This window comes from Sciurus vulgaris (genome assembly GCF_902686455.1).
Source record: "Sciurus vulgaris genome assembly, chromosome: 10".
In the NCBI taxonomy this organism is placed as follows: Eukaryota; Metazoa; Chordata; class Mammalia; order Rodentia; family Sciuridae; genus Sciurus; species Sciurus vulgaris.
Window position 1 is genome coordinate 142,182,110 of NC_136470.1, and position 27,487 is coordinate 142,209,596.

Below are 27,487 nucleotides of genomic sequence, written 5' to 3' on the forward strand. Positions count from 1 at the left end.
GGGACCAGGGACGGAGGCCAGCTAAGCACGCTCGGGAAAGACGCTGGACACATTTGCCTAAGAAAATTTGCAGAGAAACTCCTGAGAGCCAGGGCGCGCTGGAGTGCGAGTCCCGATCCTATTTAAGTGAGCTTTAAGGAGAACTGACACACTCTCGAGGGAGGAGAAAGGGGCCCACAGCCTTGCACAGCAGCCCTCTGGCGACGCGGCAGCCCTCAGCACCGAGGCTGCAGGAGCGCCTCCCCTGAGCTGGTCCCGGCTCCAGAGCCAGTCGGGTGGGAGCAGAGAACTTTTTCTCATTTGGTTTGGACGCGATTTTCTATTGTTCGCAAAGGTTTTCTGCCTCTGCCGATGTCACAGGAAGATTCAGGACTGAGAAAGAAGAGCTCAGGTAAGTTTGGGTGAGCCCACACGTTCCTTTGTGCTTCTGATTCTTTAAGTCGCATGTGGCACAAATGTGACCTTTGTGTGCTAGCTGAATTGTCCCTTCGCTTGCCAATGTCATGATACCAAGGTGGACCTTCTGTCTTCCATCATACAGAGAGTATTTAAATTTTTTTCCAGCAACCAAAGTGGGCATGTGATTAATCCAAAATTAAATTTTAAAGTGGGCTAGACTCTTAATAATAATTCCATTATTTATGTGAAGAAACAAGCAATTTAGCTTCCATTTATTTGTAGTGTGTTATACAGTGAAAGGATGATTTCTGGCTAAATCCAAAGGAAGAATTCTATTCCAAGGAACAGATTTATAAATCACATACATCACTTATGTTAGAAAAACAGTAAATAGTAAATATTTTATTTTAACCCTTATATGTTCTGAACTCTGAGAGAATTAGATTTGGATCCCCAACTCGCCCCACATGTGGGTAACAGATATCTTTCCAGCAAGATGAGCACATTTCTTCCTTGGTTAGCTCCTCCACCCTTGCAGAGGACGTGAGGAGGACAGGAACCAGGAAAAGAAGCAGAGGGATGTTCCCGAGCAGAGCCAGAGCAGACCACATCATGCCTGCGCAGGTCGGCACAGTCACTGCAGTATGGCTCCAAGACTCGGCCCTCCCAGCTGGACAGTTCCTGCTGCTTGTGGTCATTAGCTGGCAGCAAAATGTCCAATGTGTCTTTTTGGCAAGGACATGAAGAGTTAGAAAAAACTTATTCTCCTTTCCAGTGAATTATTATGACCCTTAAAAAATGTTTTTGAGGAAGATTTAATCAAATGGAAAACATGTTATACATTAAACGTTAAATGTTAACACAATTAAGTTTGATCATCTATAGACATACACACATGTATACACTTAACACGTATAAAGAGACTAGAAAGGAAATGTTGGTTTTAGGTGAGCGCTGAAATGATGAATGAATCTTTCCTTTTTTTTATTTAAAGTTTCCAAATTTTCTAAGATGCCCCTGTGTTTTTTTTATAATCAGTTGTTTTGAAAGTTAGTCTAAAAAGGCTCTGGTAGAAACGGGAAACAGACTAATGACTTCAGTGGTCACAATACGCTCATTTGGGCTCTAGATTTCCCTCTGATGACCCCTGGATAGTACGCATTGCTGCTCTGCATTAAGTGAGAAAATGTGAAGCGTTCCCAGCAAGAAACCTCCTGCTTGACCGTAAAGCTCCACATGAGGCCAGCTCACGCTGTGGTTTTGAAAGGGTCCATTTTACCTTTTCCCACAGGTGTGAGTGAAATTCACCCTTTATGACTCTTAAAGTTCTCCCCGACCCCAGAGTCACTACGTCTGTGTGGTCCTGAAATTTGCTTGAGCATGTTTTCAACTCTAACATGATTTTTCTTTTCTTCAGGATGAGGGTGAAGGCTGTCTTGCTGGTCCCCTTCACTGGGGTCCTCTTGGTGGCCACCCCTGGGAGCAGGGCCTGTCCCCGCCGCTGTGCCTGTTATGTGTCCACAGAGGTGCACTGCACGTTTAGGTACCTGACCTCCATCCCAGACAGCATCCCACCCAACGTGGAACGCATCAACTTAGGGTGAGTGGGGTCCTGTCTGAGCCCTTGTCAGTGACTTGTCCTGCTGGTGACTTGTCCCAGAGGCCCCATGACTTTGGGAGATGAACTACTAATGTTTTAAACATTTTTTGTTGTGTGTGTGAAATGATCTCAGGAGAACCTTAGGGAAGTTTGGGGGACAATAAAGACTTTTTCCTGCTAGTCCTTAACTAGGAGAAAATTCTAGAACCTGAAGAGTCTCTTGGTAGGTTTGGAGGCTAATGCTTGTGGAAAAAATTTCACTCTGAGTACATTTTTGCTAGAAAATAAAAGTGTTCCTGTTGGCAATCAGCATCATGATGTATTATAAGAGATGGTGGGGCAATTAGAACTGTCCTATATGCAAAAGATGTGGATGGTCCATGACCAGCTTTGGTAAGACCTCTGAGCAGTTAGCAAGTGCCAATTGATGTTAACCATAGTTTATTTAATATGCATGCCTAATTGAATCGACTCAGATGACAATATTGTAAAGGTTCATTAAGAGATGTGTGCATGTGTAGTGGTCAGGTTCATGAGGAGGTGACTGTGTGCATGTATAGTGGGGTCAGGTTCATGAGGAGGTGTGTGCGTGCACGTGTAGTGGGTCAGTTCATGAGGAGGCTTTTCCGCACATGTAGTGGGTCAGCATCTTCTAGGTGACCTTAGCACATCATTCGCACATGTGCCCAGCTCCACTTTTGGCACTAGCATTCAAAAGGACAGTAACGTCCTTGTCCTCCAGGAGCTGTGGTTGAAGGGACAGTGGCAGCGCAGGCGGCATGCCTGGGGAACAGCTGAAGCCTGCAGCCCCTCACTGTGCCCTCACTGTGCTACCAGGCTCAGCACCACCCCGGTGGTGTCCATCCCTGGGCCTTCACCGCCGTGGGAGCGAATGGTTATCTGCCCTTGGTGGTGATGCTGGCCCACGAGGTCTGCTGGTGTTACTGGGGGTCACAGGGAAGCCGAAGGAGGAACTCATGATCACAGCAGACCAGAAGCTGACCCCTGGGCTGTGGAGCCCGGATCCTAAGCACTGCTGACTGCGTCCCCCTGGGAAAGCCGGTGCGGTCACAGCCCTCCATCTCCAGGTGTCCAGGGCGGTGGAGGGTGTGCCTCCTGACGGCCCTGCCAGTCTGTGAGGGTGGAAGATGCCGGTGGGTGGGCAGCCCTGGACAGCGGGGCCGCACCTGGGAGCCCAGGACAGGCACGAGAGGGCGGTGTCGCAGCTGGAGAGCTCCCTGAGCTCCGGCCGCGGTCTCTCGGAGCAAAGCAGGGGCAGCAGGCTCGCGGGCAGCTCAGCCACACCTGGGACGACGTCTCATTTCAGGTACAACAGCCTGGTCAGGCTGACCAGAGCCGATTTTTCTGGCCTGAGCAAGTTGGAGCTGCTCCTGCTGCACAGCAACCGCATCCACACCATTGCGGACGGGGCCTTCTCGGACCTGCGGGAGCTGCAGGTGACTGGGGGGAGGGGCGCGAGGGGGAGGGAGGGGAGCAGAGGGGAGGGGCGCGCAGGGGGAGGGGCCAGCGGGGGGAGGGGCACAGGGAGGCCCTCCTGGACCGAAGCCGGGGGTCCTCAAGGGCGCAGGTGAAGAGCTGGTTTCCTTTTTAAACGCACCGCACGTGGAAATGAGAATAGCATGAAAAGTCCGAGGGAGATTTTCTCAGACCTCCAACTAATAGGGGAAACCACACAGGGGCTACTGAACCTTTAAGGTTTTATCTTCGAAAGACTGTTTCTAACCCTGTTTCTCAGGGAATGGAGGCTTGGACCTTAAAACGAGGCCCCTCTTGGACGTGTGCGTTTTCTGTGAATGCGTGAGCCATTTTCCAGCTTTACTTGATTTTCTTGCGTCCGCTCTGCCTTCTTTGAAAAACGCGGTACGAACGATCACCGAAGTAAGCGAGAGACCCGAAGGCAAGAGGAGTCCAGGGACAAGCGAGGGGGACCCAGGCAGGTGTTCACATCTGCCCCCGGAGGACCCAAAGCTCCCGGGGCCGACTCACAAGATGGGGCACTGCACTGCGTGAGACTGCTGTTAGGGGAAAGCACAGTCCTGGCTGATCTTGAAATCAGGAAGCAATGTGTCAGCGAACCCCATAAAGCCCACCAGCAACGGTGCCTCATCAGAGAGAGGTGTGGGTCTCCCAGCACCTGGTGCAGCTCCCACCCAGGAGGGGCCTGGGGACCCCGCTTCTCAGGCTCTTCCAGGGCAGCACAGGAGACTCCAGTATGTTTATTCTCTGGCCCAGGTTTTCAGGGAATATTGAGGAACTCTGGGTGACATCTGGGACAAAGCTCATCTGTGTAGCCAGCTTAACTTATTTATTAGGACACGGGGCATTCCAGAAAAGCATGGCCAACAGTGATGACAGCTTAGACTGAATCAGGAAAGTACAATGAGGAATTATTGCTTTTACCACCCTCTTTTTTTTTTTTTTTTTCCTGGGGGGTGGGGAGTGGAGTATGTTTGGCTCATAATCAGAAAGGGAACTGGAGAAAACTCAAGCAAAATTGAAATGTTCAAAATCATCTTAGTTTCAACTCAAAATTAATTAGAATCATCACTCAAAATAATCAAAAGTACAAAATACCACAAACTCTCCCCATTTGATGAGTGGATAAACAAAATGTGGTACATGCACACAATGGAATACTAGTCAGCAATGAAAAGGAACAAGAGGCTGATGAGTGCTGGGGCAGGGTAGGCCTTGAGCGATTTGCTGAGTTAGAAGAGGCTAGACATACAAGACCACATGTTGAGGATTCCGTTTATTTTAAATGTCTAGAATAAGCAAATCCATGGAAACAGAAAGTAGACTAGCAGTTGCTTAGGCCTAGGAGGAAGGAAAGAACTGTTAATAAGTATTGGTTTTTATTTGGGGAAAGTGAAAATTTTCTAAAATTAGAGAGTGGAGATGGTTGTACAAGCCCACGAATGTAGTAAAAGTCAAGGAAATGTACACTTTCAAAAGGTGAAATTTCTGCCAGGCATTGTGGTACATGCCTGTAATCCCAGTGGCTCCGGAGGCCGAGTCAGGAGGATTGCAAGTCAAAACCAGCCTCAGCAAGTGAGTGATTCCCTAAGCAACTCAGACCCTGTCTCAAAATAATTTTTAAAAGGGCTGGGAATGTGGCTTAGTGGTTAAGTGCCTGGGTTCAATCCCTGGTACCAAAAAAAAAAAAAAAGAAAAAAAAAAAAACCTTGAAAAAATAAACTCAATTTATATTCTATATTCTATTATTCTATTCAGTTTCAAGAAATCTTAAATTTACTTGAAGTACTTTTAAAAAGTTTTTATTATTGAAAATTTCAACCATATACAAAAGTAGAAGGAAGGGCATATGGAACTTTGTGAAGCCTGGGCCAGCCTCAGTATCACCCACGCGTAACAGACTCATCTTGCCTGCACCCGACACTGCATTCCACTGAAGCAAACCCATGGGGTTGCTTCTGTAAGCCTTCGATCTGTATCCAAGGAAGCTTTCAAAAGTAACCACAGCATTGTTGTGTCTTTCCGTTTAGCAGTGCTCCGCATGAATATCCTAATTCTTCTGATACTGCCAGACTTAACTGGCAGCTAACTCGTTTGGATTGGGCTCCTAACCAGGTGTGCACGTCACATTGGATTGATCTCGACATATGCTTATCCCCTTTTGTGAAAATTCCTCTGGCAAAATAAACATGTTCGTCTTCTTTTTAAATTACAGGTCCTAAAACTGAGCTATAACAAAGTCCGAAAACTTCAGAAAGACACTTTCTCTGGCCTCGGGCGCCTGGCCCGCCTGCACCTGGACCACAATGACATCGAGTCCGTGCACCCCGAGGCCTTCTATGGACTCGGCTCCCTACGCCTGGTGCAGCTGGAAGGCAACCGGCTCACTAAGCTGCACCCAGACACCTTTGTGTCTCGGCGTTTCCTCCAGGTGTTCGGGACGTCTCCCATTAAGTACCTGTACCTGTCTGACAACCTCCTGCCCACCCTCCCCGGAGAGATGCTCACCTACATGCCCGACCTGGAGAGCCTTTATCTGCACGGGAACCCCTGGGTCTGTGACTGCCGCCTGCAGTGGCTGCCTGGCTGGATGCAGGAGAAACCAGGTATCTGAGTGGTTCCCTTCCTGTCCTGATGAACAAGGGGCAAGCTGGAGGGGTCTGTGGGTCGCAGAGTCCTAGGGGAGTCAGCTGAGAGGAAGGGAACGGTTCAGGGCCCCAGTCTCCACAGCTGGTCTGTGCTCGTGCCAGGAGGGTGACTAGAGGTGGGTCCTCGAGGCCTGCCTTCCGTCCACTGGGCCCTTTACGCAAAAGTTCTGCTGCTCTCTGCCCGGAGAGTGCTGCTGGCCCATGTGCCAGGTCCTCCCTCGGGTCCTGGCCGGTGCTCACTCTCCCAGCCCTCAGCCACTCCTCACCCCAGACACAGGCCCTGAAGACCCGGGGCTCCTTTTGGACACACCACGACGGTTTAGGGCCGGCCCTGCCTCTTCTCCTTCCCTGTTTCTGCTTGGGCGCTCCCACCAGCAAGCTCTGGCCAGCCCACTCGGGGGCAGCTTGGGCGCCTGCACCCACCCGCCTCCTCAGAAGGATCACTCCACACCTCTGCACTTCCCTTCCTAGCTGGATGACATTGGGTCCCGTTTGCTGGTCTCAGACGCCTGGACCTGTCAGCGTCACTATCTGTGCCTGACCTTGCGAGGCACCTGGAATGCAGCAGGTACTCGAGGATCTCTGTTACGCAAAGCGTCTCCCATCACGGCTGTTTCCATGGTGACTGCAGATGAACTCGCCGCCCACCCACTAGGTGCTCACAGTCTTAAGGTGCCAACATGGACATGCAGAGTGACTTCTTAGGCCTTGAAAGGGAATGTGCGCGTGCATGACTCCGCCGCTGAGCTGCCCCTGTCTTGAACCTCACAAGTCCCGCGCTTCTCTTAAGGGCTGTGCCCCTGCTTGGTGCACAAGCTCCCGCGTGGAAGTTCACGTCTGCGTTCCGTGTCAGGCACCGTGCTGTCCTTGTGGAAAATCCCGGTGACCAGCCGTCCACCCGGCTCACCCCGTGATAGTCACAGTACAGGGAGTGCGAGGCCTGACTCCCGGGGGACGGCACCGGTGGCTGGGAAAGGCCGCCGGGTGCCAAGACTGGCAGGCTCTGGCCTCGCCCGCACAGCCAGCCTTTAGCAGCTCACCCACTGCCCAGCCAGCGCTCCCCACCCCCACAAGCCCTGCTCCTCCCTGCCGGGTCTGCCTTGGGCAGTGGGGCCATCCACCCAGGCACCAGCACCAACCTAGGGACAGGGCTCAAAGGCCACCGTGGCAGCAAGCCTGGCCTCTCTACCACCCTCATGCCCTGTTCTACCACCCCGCCTCCAGTTCATTAGTCCCCGCATCCTGTCTCCAGGCCTGTGTCACCGAAGTTGGACCAGGACGCAATAGCGTGTATTTCAGTCTATGTTCTTCAGATAAGAGGGAAAAATTAGTTTTCTAATGATATCCAGGGCCTTGTTACGAAACAGGTCTTCTCTTCTGGGACAGGTGTTCTGTGATTGTCTCGAGCACTAAAGCAGGGATCTTCCACTAAGGACCGAACATGAGCATGTCATTTTGTTTCCCTGGATAGAGAAATGATTCATCCCAACTCACATTTAATGAGTACCAGGTACATATCAGGCACTTTCTAGGCCTGGAAAATACGTCAGTGAGTGAGGCAGATGAAACCCTTAGCCTGTGCATGCTATGTTATAGCAGGAAACATAAATGACATTGTTTTTAGAAATTATTTCAGAGGCAGAAATCATATAAACCTATTAAATATTCAAATTTCAAATTATTTCAATTCGTAGCAAAAATATTTCTTCAAAATGTTCACGTGTAGATGTATAAAGATGTCACAAGTGATAGTAATTCAGTTGTGATTTTTTTTCCCCTAGATGTAATAAAATGCAAAAAGGACAGAGGTCTCTCTGGTCTGCAGCAGTGTCCCGCTTGCACGAACCCACAGGGCGCCAAGGGAAGGCCTTTGACTCTGGTCCCAGCTGCCGCTTTCCTGTGTGTGAAGCCGGCCATCGACCCATCCCTGAAATCAAGGAGACTGACGATTCCAGAAGACGGCAGTTCTGCCTCCGTCTCTCCCCAAGATTTCCTGGCACCCTTAGGTTCCCTCACTTTGAATATGACCGACCAGTTTGGAAACAAAGCTAACGTGGTCTGCAGCGTTCAGAAGCCCTCGAGGACATTGCCTGTGGCATTCGCTGAAGAAAATAGCCACCTCATCCTGAATATGTCACTTTCAACATTTCTGGTGTGCGACATGGATTCCAGTGACATTCAGGCAGTGTGGCGAGTCCTGGCTTTGTATAGCGATGCCCCTCTGATACTGGAAAGGAGCCACTTGCTCACTGAAACACCGCAGCTCTGTTACAAATACAAACAGGTGGCTCCAAAGCCCGAGGACATTTTTACCAACGTGGAGGCTGACCTCAGAGCAGATCCCTCGTGGTTAATGCAGGACCGAGTCTCCTTGCAGCTGAACAGAACGGCGACCACGCTGGGGACGTTACAGATTCAGTACGCAAGTGACGCTCAAGTCACTTTGCCAGTGACAGAGATGGAGCCAGTGAAACACAAGTGGACCATGATTTCAAGGAATAATGACACCAAGCTGGAGCACACCGTTCTGGTGGGTGACACCATTACCCTGGCCTGCCCAGGCCAAGGGGACCCCAGCCCACACTTGGAGTGGCTTCTAGCTGATGGGAGCAAAGTGCGGGCCCCTCACATTGGTGAGGATGGACGGATCCTGATAGACACGAGTGGGAAGCTGGAGCTCAGGATGGCCGATGGCTTCGACGCAGGCACGTACCACTGCGTGAGCACCAATCGCGGTGACGCGGACGTCCTCACCTACAGGGTCACCGTGGTAGAGCCCCACGTGGAGGCTCACAATGGCGGGGATCATTACGTGGTTTTTGCTGGTGACTCGCTGGATCTCCCGTGCCACGCTACTGGGACCCCAGACCCCTCTGTTAGCTGGGTTCTTCCAGGAAGCTCTGTGCTCGGGCAGTCCTCGGGAGGCAAGCACCTTCTTGACAACGGCACCCTGAGAATACTAGAGGTGGCCCCTGAAGACCAGGGCCATTACCGCTGTGTGGCAGCCAACCCGTTCGGGGTGGATTTTCGGCTTTTTCAAGTTTCAGTCAAAATGGAAGATCAGAGGCCCTTGGAGCAGGGCGAGGACACAGATGGGTCGGGACTCGGGGAGGCCAGCCCCAGCGCCCTCCCTCGGGAGTCTGCGGGGCGTCCGCTCCCTCCGCCTGCTCCCGTGGGGGCCGAGGCTGGGAAGCCAGTCTCCAGAACAAGTAAGGGCAACGAGGGCGAGTCCACCCCGCTGCGGCGGGGAGGGTCGCTGCGCCCGCGCCCGAGGGAGCACAGGAGGCACCTCCCCGCCTCTGCGCGGAGGATCGACCCCCGACGCTGGGCAGCACTTTTGGAGAGAGCTAAAAAGAACACTGTGCCAGAGAGAGGAGAAGGCACTGCCGTGGGGCCACCCACGCCCGCGTCCCAGCCCGCCAGCACCCCTGGCCACGAAGAGGGCTCTTCGGGTGCGCTCCCGCCAGGAGAGGCGTCCATGGACCCCGCGGCTGCAGCTCCCGATGCTCCCACAGGGACGGCGACTGCTGGCCCCAGAGCAGCGACGCAGGGCCTTGTGGCAAACGGAGCTGCTGGCACAGGCGTCTCCCCAACGGCGAGTCCCCCTGGGCCACCCGAAGACCCCATGGATCTCCCACAGTCTACGGCTTCTGAAACCGCAGCCACGTCCGCGCGTGTGGGTCCATCGGGATCAAGCAGAGCGCATGGGGCGGCCAGCCAGGGCCCAGCCCCGGTCCTTCCACCACTGCCAGGGGTGCCTGGATTTCAGGACGCTGGTCAGACACAGAGACCCGGGCATTTCCAAAGGGCTCCTCCAACAACACAGAGGGCTGTGACCGATGGGGTCTCAGAGTCGGCAAGCACCACAGGTGGCCGCCAGATCGCTGTGACAGGAGCCGGCGGACCCCGGAGCCATCACGTCTATCCTTCCACTGCTCACGGACTTGGGGCCTCCAAGCTCCCTTCGGAGCCGCAGGTCACTGCTCATCCTTCATTTCAGATTCCTAGAAGTAGCACAGCTGGCGCCCCGCTCCCCAGACGCTTTGGGCGACGGAGGAAAATTTGGGGCAGAGGGCGAATTATCAGCCCATACAGGACTCCGGTCCTCCGACAGCACGGGCACGGCATGGCGCGGCCCGCAGTCAGGGGTTCTGCCGGGGAAAGGGCTACCATGCCTTCGGCCCCGGAGCGCCAGGCCAGGCGCCCGGCCGGTCCTCCCAGAGAGGGGTTCACTGCCGCTCCAGCAGCGTCTTTTCTAGGTTGGACCCCCAGCACCCACCCCCACGCCAACACTGCCAGGGTCACGGCAGAACCATCCACGGCTCTGGTCCAGAATCCTTCACTGTTATCACAGAACAAACCAAAGGTAGACGTGGAGAAAACACCACCCACAAAGAAACATCTCAGTGCTGAAAGTACCCAAGGGGCTCCACCTGGTGCCGTGGTGACGCCCGCCCCACCGTCCACAGCTCTGAGTGAACCTCTCACAGCAAACAGTAGCTCCCAGCCTGCATCCAGCCCTGGCGAAGCCAGAGGACCATCGTGGAGTATACCACGTCCAGAGCCTGTCACCAAGCCACCAGTGGTGCCCACTGCTCTGCCCGTTACAAGATTCCCAAGAAGGGAGATTCCCTGGCATCAGATCTTTGTAAATAACCATAAACAAAAAGGGATGTTAAAGTATCTGCATACCCCTGGTTTACAGAAAAGCACAGCTACCAAGCTTCCTAGAGTATCTCCTGCTTTACCCACAGATAGCATTTCCCCCCTCCCGTCTACAACATTCTCGGCAAGACTGATGCACATTCCACCTGTAACACTGGCTGCAACTCACCACAGTGCCTGCGAAGCACCCAGACCTGGACGTGGCCCCCTGGGGAAGGAGCTGCCCCTCCCACTCCTTCACCCCCTGCTCCCCACTACTGCTAGCAGAGAACCCAGCACAGTGAGCTTCCGGCCAGTGCCAACAGCCACGCTGGCAAGTCCCCTCTCTGCTCCTCCGTCTGTCATCATCTATAAGACCCCAGCAGCAGGGCCCAGGGCCCCAGAATATGCAAGAGAACAGGAGCCTCAAAGGATTGGGAATGGCAGGGACATCTCTCCAGGCCAGAGCACAGGCTCCTCTCTCTTGGCTGCCGCCACACCTGCTCCAGGGGGAGCTGAGACATCGGCTGAGTCCATTTCTCCTTCCACCAACCCGCCATTGGACAACACACGTGGAATCTCCAGCACAACTGGCCTCCCCCCAGGAACCGCCCACCCGACAGGTATAACTGAAGAGCCGCCCCAAGAGACTGTTCAGACGTGGAGGAGCGTGATGGCTTCTGCAGTGTCGCTGTCCAGCACATCACCCCAGGGTACCACGGCCAGGAGAGCCCACACTGGACCCTCAACCGGGCCACCACTCCTGAGCAACGGTGCTCCTCGCCTGCCCATCCCCGCCTCCCTGCCCCCCACTCAAATTGCACTTGCTGACACATTGGCAACTCCTGCCTTCAAGGTGATGGCAGGGACAGCGGTCACACTGAAGGAGTCCCCGAGGCACCTTGCTAACCCACAGCAGTTAGCAGGGGTCACAGCTCCTCCCCAGCAGCCAGATGCCAAACCCACAGCTGGAACAGCCCACCTGACCTACCCCAGCTGGGTAAGCCCTGCTCCGATGCCGGCTCTGATAACAGTTGGGTCACAGGATTCCAGGAGGGCTCCCCTGCCCTGGGCAGAACACCAGTTTGGGCCCAAGTCCTATCCAGAAATTGCTGGAAAGGGCACAAATCCAGTCACAAGCAAAGTGCCCGCTCTGAGCTTGCCAGAGGCCACCTCTGATGCTTCAAACTGGGATGGACAGAAGATGGACAAGAAAGCAAGTCAAAAGCTCACAACTTCCAGACGTCTTCCGCCTGACTCTTTGTTGAGGAATGTGTTTGAGAAGCCCAGGATAGTTGGGGGGCACGCTGCCAGCTTCACCGTTCCGGCCCACTCAGATGCCTTTCTCCCCTGTGTGGCCACGGGGAACCCCCCGCCCACCGTCCACTGGACCAGAGTCTCATCAGGTACTGAAAACGGTTGTCTCATGCTTAGTCATCCCTAATCATGAAGCAGGAGAGAGAGTTGTGTTTCAGGGTTACACCGCCAAAGACAACGCCAGTTACACATTTCTTCAAAACGCAGAAACCACAAATATCCTCATTTGACCTTTGCATCATTCATTAGGAGATTTTAAAATAATTAAGAACTGATTTTTAAATACTTTGAAAGCAGGTCTCCCTCAAAAACATGATCTGAAAATGGCAGAGTGGTCATTGGGTGGAACTTTCTGGCTTTTAAAATATGTGAATTTAAAAAAGTTGAGGAATAGCTAGCAAGCTGAAGCCTAGTTTTAACTTAAAATTATTTATTCTCAGCAGCTTAACAAGAGATAGTTTTATGTTTGCTATCTGAAGCTTGATAACAGGTGGCTCTGAATTTCTTTCTCATCAGGGCTTGAATTGTCTACAGGGACACAGAACAGCAGGTTCCAGGTGCTCCCCAATGGCACCCTGACCATCCAGAGGGTCAGCATTCAGGACCGTGGACAGTACCTGTGCTCAGCGTCCAATCCACATGGCACAGACCATCTTCACGTCACCTTGTCCGTGGTTTCCTACCCACCCAGGATCCTGGAGGGACGTGCTGAGGAGCTCACTGTCCACTCTGGGAGCACGGTGGAGCTGAAGTGCAGGGCAGAAGGCCAGCCACGTCCTGCGGTCTCCTGGATTCTCGCCAACCAGTCGGTGGTCTCCGAGTCATCCACAGGAAAGAGGCAGGCCCTGGTAACACCGGATGGAACGCTGGTCATCCGCCACCTGAGCATTTATGACCGTGGCTCTTACAGGTGTGTGGCCAGCAACCCAGCTGGCCAGGACTCCCGGCTAGTTAGGATCCAAGTCGTTGCGGCGCCCCCTGTCATCCTGGAGCCCAAGAGGCAAGTCCTGGTGGGGAGCTGGGGTCAGAGCCTGGAGCTGCCCTGCACTGCGGAGGGAAGTCCTCAGCCCCGCGTCCACTGGGTGCTCGCCGACGGCACTGAGGTGAAGCCCCTGCAGGCCCCTCACGCCAGATTGTTCCTGCACGCCAACGGGACTCTGCACATAAGGAAGGTCGCGCTCTCAGACAGGGGCGCTTACGAGTGCATCGCCACCAGCTCCACAGGCTCGGAGCGGAGGGTGGTGACACTCAGAGTGGAAGGACACGAGACCAGCCCCAGGACAGAGGTCACCTCCCAGAGGCGGACCCAGGTGAACTGGGGGGACAGACTGCTACTGAACTGCTCGGCGGCTGGGGAGCCCACTCCCAAAACTGTCTGGAAGCTTCCATCCCAGGCTGTCGTGGACCAGCGGCACAGGTAAAGCCATGGGGTGGGAGTGGTCTGCTTCATCCGTTGAGCTCTAGTACCTCCTGAAAAGGAAGAGGTGATCAGCCAGGCCTGAGGCATCTTGGAGAAGGCACAGGCTCCACAGACAGGGCTGGCCCTAAAGGAATCAGATCCATTTGCAATCATTTGAATATAAAAACCTGTTTTCTTACAAGTCTAAGGGACAAATTCTGAGCTCACGCAGTTAAAGCGGAATAGCGTTCTCATTTGTCTTCATACTTGTGGCAGTTATAAGGTGGTAACTATGTAAATGTACTCTATCCAAAAGAGGAGAGGACTGGAGGCATTTGGGGTTCAGCTGCATTATTGTCTTCCTCAGAACCTCCTATCAGATGCTCAAAATCTGAAGTAGTTTCTTCCTCCCTGAAATCGCAAAGCACTTTGTGAAAGTCCAGGCATTCAGACTTTCACAGGGTGTATGCATTAAGGACCTCTGCCCACCCCACTGTCAGACAGACAGACACACACATACACACAACTTGTTTATGCTATTTCATAGGCACAGTAGTATGCACTTTATAGCTGCCTTCCTGCTAGGGTTGAATCCTACTTTTGAAAAAGAATGATTATAGCTTATGTGTTAATTTTTGCCACTTGCATGATTTTGTACAATGGTTTTCCACAATAGGCCAGAAAAAGAGGGGAATGAAATATATATATTTATATATATATATATTTATATATATTATATATTTCTTATTATTAGTTATATATTATTATATATTATATTTTTATATGTATTATAGGTATATGTATATATTCATTAGTAGAAAATACCTATGTGGAAAAAGTCATAAATAATAGAGATTAATTTATACTCAAGTGTAGAAGTTGTAGATTTTCTCCTAGTATCAAAACAAGTTGATACCGAATATAATTAATGAATTTTTGAATAATGAATTAATGAATATAATTAATGAATTTTTTATTTTAATTTAAAGTTAATGTTAATTCTCAAGTTTTTCAAATAAGTCATCAAAATTACCTAAGTATTAAATTGAAATTAGTTTAGGTTTAAAATTTTTAAATGCTGAGCAATGAAATGTGAACTTTAAGAGGCACATGTTTATATTGGTTATCTACTGTCCACTTACTGTGTGTGTGTGTGTGTGTGTGTGTGTGTGTGTGTGTGTGTATGTGTGTGCGCATTTCCAATGCCTTATCAGCTTTTGCATTTAATTTCACAATATCAGCCCTCTTTTTCCCTTCAAGTTATAGAAAACATTTCTCTGTTAAATAACCCTTCTCTTTTTTAAAATTAATGCATTTAAAATAAATTCTATAGCACATAAGGATGATTTGCATTTAAAAGAACAATTGTCATTATTCTTGATAATTTTGAAGGCAAGTTCAACTCTCCGTGTGCAATCTGGTGTAGGAAGTGTTGGATGCGTTGCATTTATACTTATGATGGGAATTACAGATAAAGTTCAGCATTTAGGCCATACAGACTGAAACTGGCATTTGAGAAGCATTCCGTCCATTTTTGAGAGTGGAAATCTTGTATCTGGAGTTATGAGAAAATGTAACACAATGTCTTAAAGGGCAATTCCAAAGGAAGTCTGGGGAGTGTTCCAAAATGCATTACTAGCATCTCAGAATAAAGTTTGGTCAGGAGAGAAACAGCAAAGAAGTCAGGCAGGTGGTTTACCTTTTGTTTGGGGAAAACACTTGTGGAACATGGGAATTTTCTTATTGTGGGAAAGGCAAGAGTATATAAAGTTGCGGATCCTGTCCTGGGCCCAGCGCAGACCCTGCATTCTGGTTTTTAATAATGAAATGGAGCTTTTTGCTAACAGAACACTTCGATGACTATTTTACAAGTAATCTATGCAAAAAGGCCAGGTTATCTTCTTTTACTCAGATGCACCAGATAGTCATCAAATAGAAAAAGGGCACTTCTGTTGCATAAAAGCAACACCTCTACAAAAAAAAAAAAAAATCCCCTTATCTTCCCGCTTGTGAGGGTCAGCGGTTTGAGTTCAGATGGTAAAATGAGAAACGTCCATCCCAGCTGTGCTGTGCAAGCCTGCCCACCATGCCAAAGAAGCGAAGCTGCTCACCCGCCGATCATAACGCCTGGACCCAGCGCCTTCTGCCCGCAGACGGGCACTGCTAGGCCTGTCTGCCCTCACTGCAGCGCAGCCACTGCATCCTGCGCTGCAGCTCAGAACTGTCTTCTGCCCTCTGACGCCGTGCTCCTCGCGAGCAGTAGGCTGGGTTCACGTTCAGGTCGGGCTGCACTCCAGACTGCTGTGGAGCCTCCGCTTTAAGAACATCCCAAGAAAAACAGACAAAGGGATCCCCAGGCGACCTGCAGAGCACTTCTTGGAAAGCCGAGGGGCTGGCGCTTGTGTTTAAAAATTGTCTTTAGTCGTCTGGTTTCTCTATCAAGACATCATCTTTGGGCATCTTTGGGGGTGCGTCATGGAAACCCAGTACATGCAATGCATACAAACGTGTGATCAAGCAAGCTGTGTGTCTCTTCAAGCATGAATCGTTCCTGTGTCGCGAATGTTGTCCTTTCCAGTCACTTGAGACCACGGCAGGCTGTTTTGACCATTAGTAACCCTGTGGGGCACGGGAGACAGAAGCGCTCCCTGGGCTTGGGCTCTGCGCTGCTTCTTGCGCCTCTTCCCATCCTCCTCACCCGGCCCTTCCCACTCTGTGGCTACCACTCTGCTCCCTTCCTTGCCGAATTGACTTCTCAGCTCCACAAATGCGAGGAAACGTGTGGCAGTGTCTTTCTGTGTCCGGCTTCTTCACTTAGTGCACTGACCTCCCTCCACCCGTGGCTGTAAATGGCAGGCGTGTTATGACGAGTCCATGGTGAATGTACCCCGCACTGTGTCCGTTTACCTGTGGATGGGCGTCTGGATGGTCTCACATTGTACTACTCTGGAGAGAGCTGCGGTGAACCTGGGAATGCAGGCACTTTGGGGGTAACGATTTCATCTCCTTTGGATGTACACCCCACAGAGGGATGGCGGGGGTATGGTATTCTCTAGGCTTCTTAGGGATTTCCATTCCGTTTTCCCTAATGGCTGTCCAATTTTGCATTTCCACCAAGTGTCCAAGAGTTCCCCTTTCTCCACGTCCTCTTCAGCATTTATTACTTTTTGTTTTTGAAGACAGCCATTCTAATTAGGGTGTAAAACCATAGCTTGTGTAGTTTTGATTTCCATTTCCTTGGGCTAAAGCTACTGGGCATTTTTCATACACTTGTTGGCCATTTTATGTCTTCCTTTGAGAAGAGTCCATGCAGATCATTAGCCCATTTTCAGTTGGATTTTGTGGTTTTTTTGCATTTTTTTGAGTTTCTTATATATTCTGAATAGCAATCCCTTGTTTGATGAATCGCTGGAAAAGCTTTCCCCTTGTTCTGTGGGTTGTCAGTTCAATTTGGTTACTTCCTTTGCAGAAAGTTGGGAGTTCCATGTTATCCCATTTATTTATTTTTTTACTTTTGTTGCCTGTGTCTTTTGAGTTACACATACACACACACACACACACACGTACTACCTAGAGCAAAACCTGGCAGTGTGTCCCCAGTGTTTTCCTGTAGTAATTTTCTAGCTGCAGGTTTGCCATTTAGATCTTTGATTCATTATTAATTGGTTTTCGTGTATGGTAAAAGGAGTGAATCCATTTTCACCCTTCTGCATATGTATATTCAATTTTGAAAGCACATTGTATTGACGAGACTGTCTTTCCTCTACTGAACGTTCTTGGCACCTTTGTCAGAAATCAATTGGCTGCATAAACGAGTTAATTTCTTTGTTCTCTATTCTGTTCCATTGGGTTATATGTCTGTTTTTATGCCACTGCTGTGCTGTTTTGGACACTGTATCTGTTAGTGGGTTTTGTTTCTGTGACAAAATACCTGACATAAACAACTTGGAGGAGGAAAGGTTTACTTTGGATCAGTTTCAGTTTTCAGTCCACAGTCAGCTGATTCCATTGCTTTGGGCCTGATGAGATGCAGAACATCATGGTGGAAGGGTGTGAGGAAAGAAAGCTGCTCAGCTTGAGGCATTCAGGAAACGGGGGAAGAGGAAATGAGCACAGAAGGGGAAAAATTCTTCCAGACCATGTCTGCAGTGACCTTCTGCCAACCACTACCTACCTGCCTACATAGCCCATTCAACTACTAGTTAATCCACGATGAGGTCAGAGCCTTCAAATATCAGACAGCTTGTCATTGTTGTGACCAAAATACCCGACAAGATCAACTTCAGGAAGAAAAGTTTATTTTGGATTCATGGTTTCAGAGTTCTCAGTCCATAATCAGCCAACTCTATTGCTTTGGGCCCAAGGTGAGGCAGAATACCATGGCAGAAGGGTAGCGGCAGAGGAAAGCTTCTCAACTCATGGTGGCTGGGTAGCAGAGAAAGAAAGGGAAGGGGCCTCAGGAAAGATGAACCCTCCCAGGGCATGCCCTCAGTGACCAGGTGCTCTACCGCCATGATGTTCTTCCTCACATTAGGCCTAACGTGGTGGAGTTGGTTGATCATGGACTGAACCTGTGAAACTAAAAGCCCAAATAAACTTTTCCTCCTCCAAGTCATTCTGGTCAGGTATTTTTCTCACAGTGGTAAAAAGTGGAACAGCAGAGAAATTGGTACCAAGAAGCAGGGCTGTTACTATTGCTGACTTGACCCTGTGGTTCAGAAGCCTTTGGAATGGGTTTGCAGAGTTTGGAGAATGTTGGAGATATAGGCAAGAGAACTCTTAGAATTCTGTGTGTGAAGCATGATGGGTAATTCTAGTGGGAATTCAGAAGAACAGAGTGTAGATGGGAGTGTGGACAGTAAAGACTGTGCTCATGGGGTTTCAGAGGGAGATGGGGATTCTTTCGGAATTGGACTAGAGGTCATTCATGCTACATGCTGGCAAAGAACTTGTCTACATTTCTCCCATTCCCTGAGATTTTGTGTGAGGCCAAATTTAAAGGTGATGGACTAATTAATCAGGCAGAGGAAATTTCAAGGCAGCACAGCATTCAGGCAGTGACATAGATATTGCTGGAAGCTTTTAGCCAAGATTACTGCAAGAATCAGAAGCAGAAAGCAGAGCAGAATAATTTTAAAAACTTGCAGTTCCACCAGGAAATTGAATGTAAAACTGGGATCAATGAAGTTGTGATTAAGATTTCAGTCACTAAAGAGATGCTAAGTGCCTTGCACAGAGACAGTAGGAAAGATGACTTCAGGGGATCTTAGGAGTCAGCAAGACAATGCTCACTGCAGGCTCAAGGGTGTAGATGTGAAACTTGTTTCAGAGGCCTTGGGGTTTAGGGAGTTGTTTCAGCATGCTCAGCCACCCAGGCACTCCGGTTGCTGCAGCCACGGTCCAAGGAAGCCTGGCTACTGCTTAAGCTGGTGGCAGACCTTGGCATTGTCCATGGAGTCCTGGTTCTGCAGGAATGCAGGATGCTAGAGTTCGGGCATCCTGAAGTCTTCCTCTGAAACTTCAAAGGAATGCCTGAGAGACCATGAAAAGTGTAGCAGGGTGAGAATCCCTGTGGGCAGCCCTTGAGGGAGAAGTGTGACATTGTAAAGGTGAAGCCAAAGCTGCAGTGGAGACCCCCAGGATTAAGAGATCCCAGAAATGTGGATCATCTGCTAAGGAAACCGCTGGCTCTGGAGAGAGGCATGCCAAGAGGTCACCAGGGCTGCAACTAGCAAGCAAAAGGAGCAGGGCTGCCAAAGCCGTGGAAATCACATCTCACTGCCATGCACTGCAGATGCTAGGTGTGGGACTACAGGACTCGCTTGTCGAGCTGTGCTTCAGTCTTGCTGCAGTCATATCTCTTCTTTCTATGCCCCATATTCCTCCTTTTTGGAATGGGAATGTTTACTTGGTGCCTTTGTATACTGCATATATGTAACTTGCTTTTGGTTTTTACAGAGACTTACAACAAAGAGTTTTGTGTCTGAAAGGAGACTTTGAATTGAACTTTGGGGCAATGCGGAACTGTTAGGACTATGGGGACTCTTGTAGATGGACCTAACGTACTTTGCATTGTGAGAGGAACATGAGTTTTGGGGAGACAGGAGTGAAATGTTATGGTTTGTATGTTCAGTGTCCCCCAAAAGCTTCTGTGTTAATGTAGGCAGTGAAGTGATTAGGTTACAAAAGCTGTGACCTAATCAGTCCATCCTGGTTTGAATGGACCAACTGGGTGGTAACTGTAGGCCTAGGGGGCGTGGCCGGACGAAGGGGTCCCTGGGGGTGTGCCCTGAACAGAGTCACCTTCCCTGCACCCTTTACTCTTTCTCTGGGCTTCCTGGCCACCATGAGGTGAACAGCTTTCCTTCCACCATGGGGTGCTGTGAACTGAGACCTCTGACGTTGTGAGCCCAAATCAACTTTTCCAAGTTGTTCTGGTCAGATGTCTTGGTCACAGTGATAAATTACTTCCCAAATCTGAACACTGCTCTCTTGGTGAGCAGCCTTCAACACATGAGATATTCAAACCATGGACATGAAACCTGATATCCAAATCATAGCTTTGTAGTAAGTTTTGAAATCAGGTATTGTTATGCTTCTGACTTTCTTTTAATGTTCAGTTTTTCTTTTTTAAAATTTTCCCCCTCCCTCAGAATCATTTTAGCTATTCTTGATCCTTTGTGGTTCCAGATTCCATATAAATTTCAGGAAAATATTTTTTTTCAGTACTGGGGATTGAATTCAATGCCTTATGCATGCTAGGCAAGTGCTATACACTAAGCTACATCCATAGTCCCTAGAATTTTTTTTTCTGTGAAGAAAGTCATTGTTATTTTGATAGGGATTATATTGACTCTATACATCCCTTTGCTTATGTTGACTCTATATATCTCTTTGGGTAATAAGGTCATTTTAACAATATTGACTTTTCCATTCCATGAAAAGGCTGTCTTTCCATTTGTGTCCTTTATAATTTCTCTTGTCAGTGTCCTATGACCTTCATTGTAGATAGCTTTTGCTTTCTTGCTTAATTTATATATATATATATTAGCTATTATGAGTGGGATTGCTTTGATTGCCCTTTTCAGGAAGTTAATTATTGATATATAAAAAAATTATCTTTTCTATGTTGATTTTGTATCCTAGAAATTCACTATCAATTCTAACAGCTTTTTCATGGAGTCTTTAGGTTTTTCTGTGTATAAAATAATGCCATCTGTAAATGTGGATACATTTTCTTTCTGATATAGATGCCCTTTATATTTCCCTTGCCTAACTGTTCTTGCTAAGTGTGGTGAAAGTGAACATCCATGCCTTGCTCCAGATCTTAGAGGGCATGCTTTCACTGTTTCCCATTCAGTATGATGTTGAAGGTTGGTTTTTCATACATTGATTTTAGTATTTTTGGTTATATTTCTTCTGTACTTCATTTGTTGAGAGTGTTTATCATGAACATTGAATTTTATCAAATGCTATACCTACATCTATTGAAATGATATGGTTTTTGTCCTTTTATCTATGTGTTTTGTAACATGTATTGATTTGCATTATACTGAGCCATCTTTGCATCCCTGGGATGAATCCCACTTAATCATAGTATCTAATCTTTCTTATGTACTATTGAATTTGATCTGCAGATATTTGAGAATTTTTGCATCTACATTCATCAAGGATATGGGGATATAGTTTCCTTTTTAATATATTTTTGCCTGATTTAAGTATAAGGGTAATGGTAGCCTTGTAAAAAGAGTTCCGTTTCAATTTTTTTTAATACTGTTTAAGAAGAATTGGAATTATTCGTTTAAATGTTTTGTAGAATTCAGGAGTAAAACCATCAGGTTCCAGACTTTTTTTTAATGGGAGATTTAATTATTGCTTCAATCTCATTTCCCACTCTGTTCATATTTTCTATTTTTTTTAATTCTACTTTGGTAGGCTATGGGCATTTATCCATTAATTCTAGGTTTCCGGTTTTTTGATTCATAGCAGTTTCTCATGTCCTATTTCTGTAGCATCATCAGATGTGACATCTCCTTTTTCATTTATGATGACTTTATTTGGGTCTTCTCTTTTTCTTGATTAGGTAAAAGTGTGTCTATTTTATCTATTCTTTCAATAAACCATCTCTGTTTCGTTGATCTTTTGTACTTTTTATTTATGCTCCAACCTTTTTTTTTTTCCTTTCACTATATTAGGGTTTGTTCTTTTCTGAGTCTTTAAGGTGAGTCCTTAGGTAGCTTTTGTAGGGAACTGTCTTCATTCAGATGGGACGTAGGATGTCAGCTGGGTAGGTTCTCTGGTTTTAGTGGCAAGGAGCTTGAAGGGTAGTCTGTGTGATGGTTCATCTTGGCTGTCGGCATCCGAGTGTCTCGGCTGTCTGGACTATGGCGGTTCAGGCAGGCAGCCGTGACTTTACGGTGGATAATTGAAGGCGCTGTCCTCAGCCTCCAGAGTCAAGTATTGGTGGCCCTGGGGATTTTGGTGGCAGCTGTAAAAGTCTTGGTAGCGTGTGATGTGAGGACGTCCCCAGGTCCTTCAGGGCAAGCACTGGTGAAGCCAAGGGCTACAGCACCACAGTCATGCTTCCTGAGCCGCAGGACGTGAAGGCCTTTCCCAGGATACTCAGGTGCCTGGGCCCGTGGCATCAGCAACGGGATGGGAACGCCTCCAGGTCCCATGGGATGAGCGCGGTGATGCTGGGGCTTCTGGAACACACGGGGCCTTCCCCACGTCCCCTGGAGCAGTCGCAGTTGGCACTGGGGTTCACAGCACCATCAGCTGTCTCCCTGGAGCGCGCGCCCCAGAGGATACCTCCTCCCAGTTCAAGGGACCGGCACAAGCGGTGCCAGGGCTTCTGACACCAGCAGCTGAGGTCCAAGGCCCTGGGCTGTGCTGGAGACCTTCCCGAGGGTCCCGCAGATGCGCAAACTGGCGGCTGCAGCCCTGCAGGACGTGGACAGAAATCTCTCAGGTCACATGGGCAAGCCTTGTGGCATTGGGAGCCACAGTCCTGGAGCTGCAGGACCAGATGGGACCTTCCCTTGGTCCCAGAGCTGAGCTTGGAGAATGCCTGTTCATTTTGCCCTGGCAGCCACCATCCTGGGGCTGGGAAGATGGTTGTTCCTCGTTCCCACAGTGAGTTCAGTGGGCATGGGCAGGGCCTCTGGCATAGTGTCCTGGAGCCACGGGATGTGAACAGGACAGTGCAGGTGAGGCTTGGACTTCGCACCAAGAGCTGTAGCCCCAAGGCTGTGGGCTGGATGGAGACCTCAAGTTCCCACAGGGCAAGCGAGGTGGAACTCGGATCTATGGCTGTGGCAGCCACTGGTCCCGAGGCTGCAGGACGCGGAGGGAGCCGCCTCCAGCCCCATGAAGCACACCTCAGTCAAGGTTTCTGGAGGCACCAGGAGTCCGGCTGCCAGCCCTCTGGCAGGATGGCATCTGGCGATGGCGACACAACAGTGTGGCTCTGGGGGCCGGGGGAGCAGGCCCAGTCTCTCTCAGACCAGCCAGGTCCCCAAGCTCACCAGCCCATCAGGAGCCGTGCGTAGCCCTTGGCCAGGGCCGCAGGAGCGGGTTAGAGCAGCAGGCTGCTAGTGCCACCCCTGGGCCACCTCCCCGTTGGTGCTCCGCGGGCTCCGGTCACTTCCTGCCCACGTTCATAACGTGCTCCGTCTGCTCTCCACACAACACATGCTCCTGTTGCTCTGGTCCCCTCCATGGTGGAGCCCGTTTTGCATCAATCTTCACCAAGAATTTTATTTAACTCAGGAAGAACTTCTTTCCAGATCCTCTAAAAATACCAGTTTAAAGCAGCAGCAGCTACGTGTCACGCATGGCTCTTCTTAGATGTCACAGCCCCCAGAGTGCCACCTTTGGGGGCAGTCCCTCTGAGTTGGTGGTTCTCGATGGGGCACTGCCCCTACTGGTGGCACTGGAATCGCCTGAGAATATTTCGAATTGGAAACACTGATGGTTTAACAAGCAATCTGTGTCCTAAAAGCCCTTTAGATGATTTTAGTGCCGACTAAAATTCAAGGCTGCTTCTCAAACTCAATTGTTCATAAGTAACCTGGGGAGTTTGCTGAACAACAGGTTCCTGGTCCCTGGCCAGATTACTGGAAGGTGAAGCCAGGAAATAAGCACCACAAATCGCCCCCCCCCCAAGTTCTGCTGCAGGTGAAGGGGGAGCTGCACTGAAAACGTCCCTAGGGCAGGGGTTCTGAGACTGCTGCTTGTGACCGACAACTGGCAGACTGGCAGAATCCCGATGCCTTGAGCACACCCCACACCAGTTCAGTCAGTCATTCTGAGACCGCTACCCAGGTATGAGGAAATTTCACAGGAAGTTTTAATGTGACCAAGTTCAACGCTTTTGGAAAGAAGTAGGGCTCCTTCGATAGCAGGTGTTGCATAGTGGCGAACACAGGTTCCTCTGAGACCCAAGGCAAGCTCTCAAACCCATCAGCCTTCAGCTATGCAGTGACAGTGGGGGGCACTCTTGAAACAATTTAGATGTCCATGAAAAGCACGTGGCAGTTCTTTTTTATTAATGTACTCAGTGTGGGGATCATATCTTGGTTTATATGCCAGAGAGATCCCTTCCACACTCGAACAACCAAAATGAACACCAGCACCTCTTGCAACATTCTATACATAACACTCCCCAAACCTCACCTTTGCTGCAGAAGTATAAATGACTTGAGGCTGTTTGACTTGGCAGGTAACTATGCTGTGAAATGAAAATTAGTTCTTACTTTACTTTCCAAATTCATCTACTTACTTAGCCCATGTTGCCCCCCAAGTAAGAAAAACATGCACGATTGTTCTCCATGAGTGTCCATGATCTCAATCAAGGATACAATCAAGATCATAGTCAGCAAAGAGGAATTTGTTTTTTCTGAGAACGGATTTTGTTTTTCCAGGAAACGTCTGCCATCTGGTGGTGAAATGTGGAAATGGCAGGCTGTGGACTGGCCTGCAGGGGTGTCTGGAGATCAGCCCAACGCTGAAGTCAGTCATTCCGCAGCTGCCCTTACGTTGGCATGCTCTTTATGACAGAGTAGAACTTTCTTCTAACCAAGCAATTCAGTAATTGCTTCGTTACTAATAATTTTTCAAAAACATCTCCAGGAAATAATGTAATAACTTTGGACAAAATTTTTTTTCTTTACTAATATATATCACAAAACAATTTTTGTGGACACGTTAGTGTAAAATAGTGAGGGATCACGGTATGCAGGACTCATATTTCTAGCATTCTTCTCACCATTAAAATGTCTTTAAAAAATTGCCACACAAAGGAGGCTTTTGAAGCCTGGGAAAAACACTACCCGGTTGTACTAAATTGTACCTGTCCAAATTTCAGCAAACGATTGAGACAGCACGCAGCTAGGCCTGATTTAAGTTTTCACTGCAACAGAGTCAAAGTCCCACAGCCAATCCTGGGCTCACACCTACATGCGAAGGTTCTCGCCGTGATGAGCTCGGCCGTGGTGGTCTGTGTTGCGTAGGAAACGTGCTGGACACCGTCCAGTCTGTGTTGTTCTGTCTGTGAGGCTTGGGAGGAGCTCACCCGCACGAGGCGACTTATACCTCCCGTGGTAGCCCAGGGATGTGTTCGACGTTTATGTCAATTTTTAAAACGTCTTAAAAACAAAACAAAACAAACAAACAAACAAACAAACAAAAAACTGCCACTGCTTGTTAGCTGCGCACTCAACTCTGTCCCTGCTCTCTTAGAATGGGCAGCCGAATCCACGTCTACCCAAATGGATCCCTGCTTATTGGATCCGTGACAGAGGAAGACGGTGGTGACTACGTGTGTGTGGCCAGGAACGGCAGGGGGGACGACCTGAGCCTGATGCACGTCAGCCTGAGGCTGACACCCGCCAGGATCAACGGCAAGCAGCACCTCGCCAGGCAAGTGCGCCAGGGGAAGGACTTCCGGGTGGACTGCCAGGCCTCGGGCTCCCCGCAGCCTGCCATCTCCTGGAGTCTGCCCGACGGGAGGCGCGTAGACCAGGCCGGGCTAGCGGAGGACGACGGCCCCAGGACCGAGAGGTACAGGCTCTTCGACAACGGGACCCTGCACGTGGGCGCGGTCGGGGTGGCGGAGGAGGGAGACTACACCTGCCACGCGCAGAACACGCTGGGGAGGGACGAGATGCGGGTCCGCCTCACCGTCCTCACCGCCGCCCCGCGCATCACGCGGGGCTCCCCGGCCAGCGTCAGGGTGGCCGCCGGGGACACGGCCGTGCTGGACTGTGAGGTCGTGGGGGAGCCCAGGCCGAGGATGTTCTGGCTGCTCCCCTCGGGCCACACGGTCTCCTCCTCCAGCGGCCGGTACGCCTTCCACGCCAACGGGTCTCTGTGGGTCCGCGAGGCGCGGACGCGCGACTCGGGGGAGTACGTGTGCGTGGCGCGGAACCCCAGCGGCGGCGACGCCCGGGCCTACGCGGTGGAGGTGGCCTCGCAGCCTCCGCGCATCAACGGCGTGGCGGCCCGCAGGACGGTGGTGAGCGCCACGGCCCTGAGGCACTCCAGGAAGCTGCTGCACTGCCGCGCCGAGGGCCGGCCGCCGCCGCGCGTCCGCTGGCTCATGCCCGACGGCGTGGAGCTCGCGGCCCCCTACCGCGGGGGCAGGCTGGCCGTGCACGCCAACGGCACCCTGGAGATCCGCAACGCCAGGCCCTCGGACGCGGCCGACTTCACCTGCGTGGCGCGCAACGCCGGCGGGGAGAGCGAGCTGCTGGTGCGGCTGGCCGTGCGCGACCTGCTGCGCAGGCCCACCTTCCGCAGCCCCTCCAACCAGAGGGTGGCCGCCCCGCTCGGCCGGCCCGCAGCGCTCAACTGCTCGGCCGACGGCAACCCGCCGCCGGAGATCATCTGGATGCTGCCCGACGGCACGCGGCTCTCGCCGGGGCGGCCCGACTCTCGGCACCTGATCGCCGGCAACGGCTCCCTCCTCTTCCGCAAAACAACTCGGCAGGATGCGGGCAGGTACCGGTGTGCAGCCAGGAACCAAGTGGGCTACATCGAGAAACTGGTCGTTCTGGAGGTTGGGCAGACGCCGGTCATCCTGACCTACGCTCCGCGGGCCGTAAGCAGCGTGGCTGGGGACCCTCTGTGGCTGCACTGTGTGTCCGATGGGATCCCCAAGCCACGCATCAAATGGACCACGCCGAGTGGCTCTGTGCTGGACAGGCCTCAGGGCAACGGCAGGTACACCCTGCACGAAAATGGCACCTTGGCCATCAAAGCTGCAACAGTCCAGGACAGAGGGAATTACGTCTGTCAGGCGCAAAACAGCGTTGGCCAGGCACTGATCACGGTTCCAGTGAGCGTCGTGGCCTACCCTCCCCGAATCACAAGTCGCCCACCCAGGAGCATCCTCACCAGGACAGGAGTGGCCTTCCAGCTCCACTGTGTGGCCCTGGGTGTCCCCAAGCCGGAAGTCACCTGGGACACGCCGGACCACTCCTCCTTCTCAAAGGCAAGAGAAGGGCTTCACCCACAAGGCACCCTGGTCCTTGAGAATCCCCAGACCTCGGACTCTGGGCTCTACAGGTGCACAGCAAGGAACGCACTTGGTAGTGATCATGCAGCAACTTACGTTCAAGTAATCTGACAGGAAACGAAAATAACACTGAACAAAGTCGACGTCAGCACAGAATTTATTTTTTGGAAGAAGTTTAATCAAAGGCAGCCAGAGGCATGTAAATGACCTGGGATACATTTACAATATTAAATTTACAATGGACATGCAAAAAAAGACTTATAAATTAATGCAGTATGAACTGATACTGATTTCTTTAATGGATCTCAACACAAACTTTTAACTTAAGGCACTTTTATTTTGCCAACAAATAACAACAAACATTAAAACAGTCCACTATAAAATAACAAATGGCTAATGCACCTGATTTTTTCAGTAAAGAAGAGACTGATTTTCCTTTTCCCACCAGTTGCCTAGAGGCATCT

General features: G+C 50.4%; 1 protein-coding gene across 1 annotated transcript; it reads left to right on the forward strand.

The window, feature by feature from the left end:
- Window positions 1-337: 337 nt before the first annotated feature.
- On the forward strand, window positions 338-27,487 carry IGSF10 (immunoglobulin superfamily member 10). Its single transcript, XM_079100916.1, has 7 exons — window positions 338-391; window positions 1,817-1,999; window positions 3,327-3,456; window positions 5,712-6,102; window positions 7,926-12,194; window positions 12,622-13,522; window positions 25,247-27,487. Exons 2-7 carry the CDS (start codon window positions 1,818-1,820, stop codon window positions 27,132-27,134), a joined length of 7,761 nt encoding a protein of 2,586 aa, XP_078957042.1. The 5' UTR covers window positions 338-391; window position 1,817; the 3' UTR covers window positions 27,135-27,487.

Excerpts from the sequence above, each read along its gene's own strand:
- IGSF10 (XM_079100916.1), top strand. The coding sequence starts at position 1,818 with ATGAGGGTGAAGGCTGTCTTGCTGGTCCCCTTCACTGGGGTCCTCTTG. Across the intron at positions 12,195-12,621 it reads CTGGACCAGAGTCTCATCAG|GGCTTGAATTGTCTACAGGG; the intron begins GTACTGAAAACG and ends CTTTCTCATCAG. Across the intron at positions 13,523-25,246 it reads GTCGTGGACCAGCGGCACAG|AATGGGCAGCCGAATCCACG; the intron begins GTAAAGCCATGG and ends CTGCTCTCTTAG.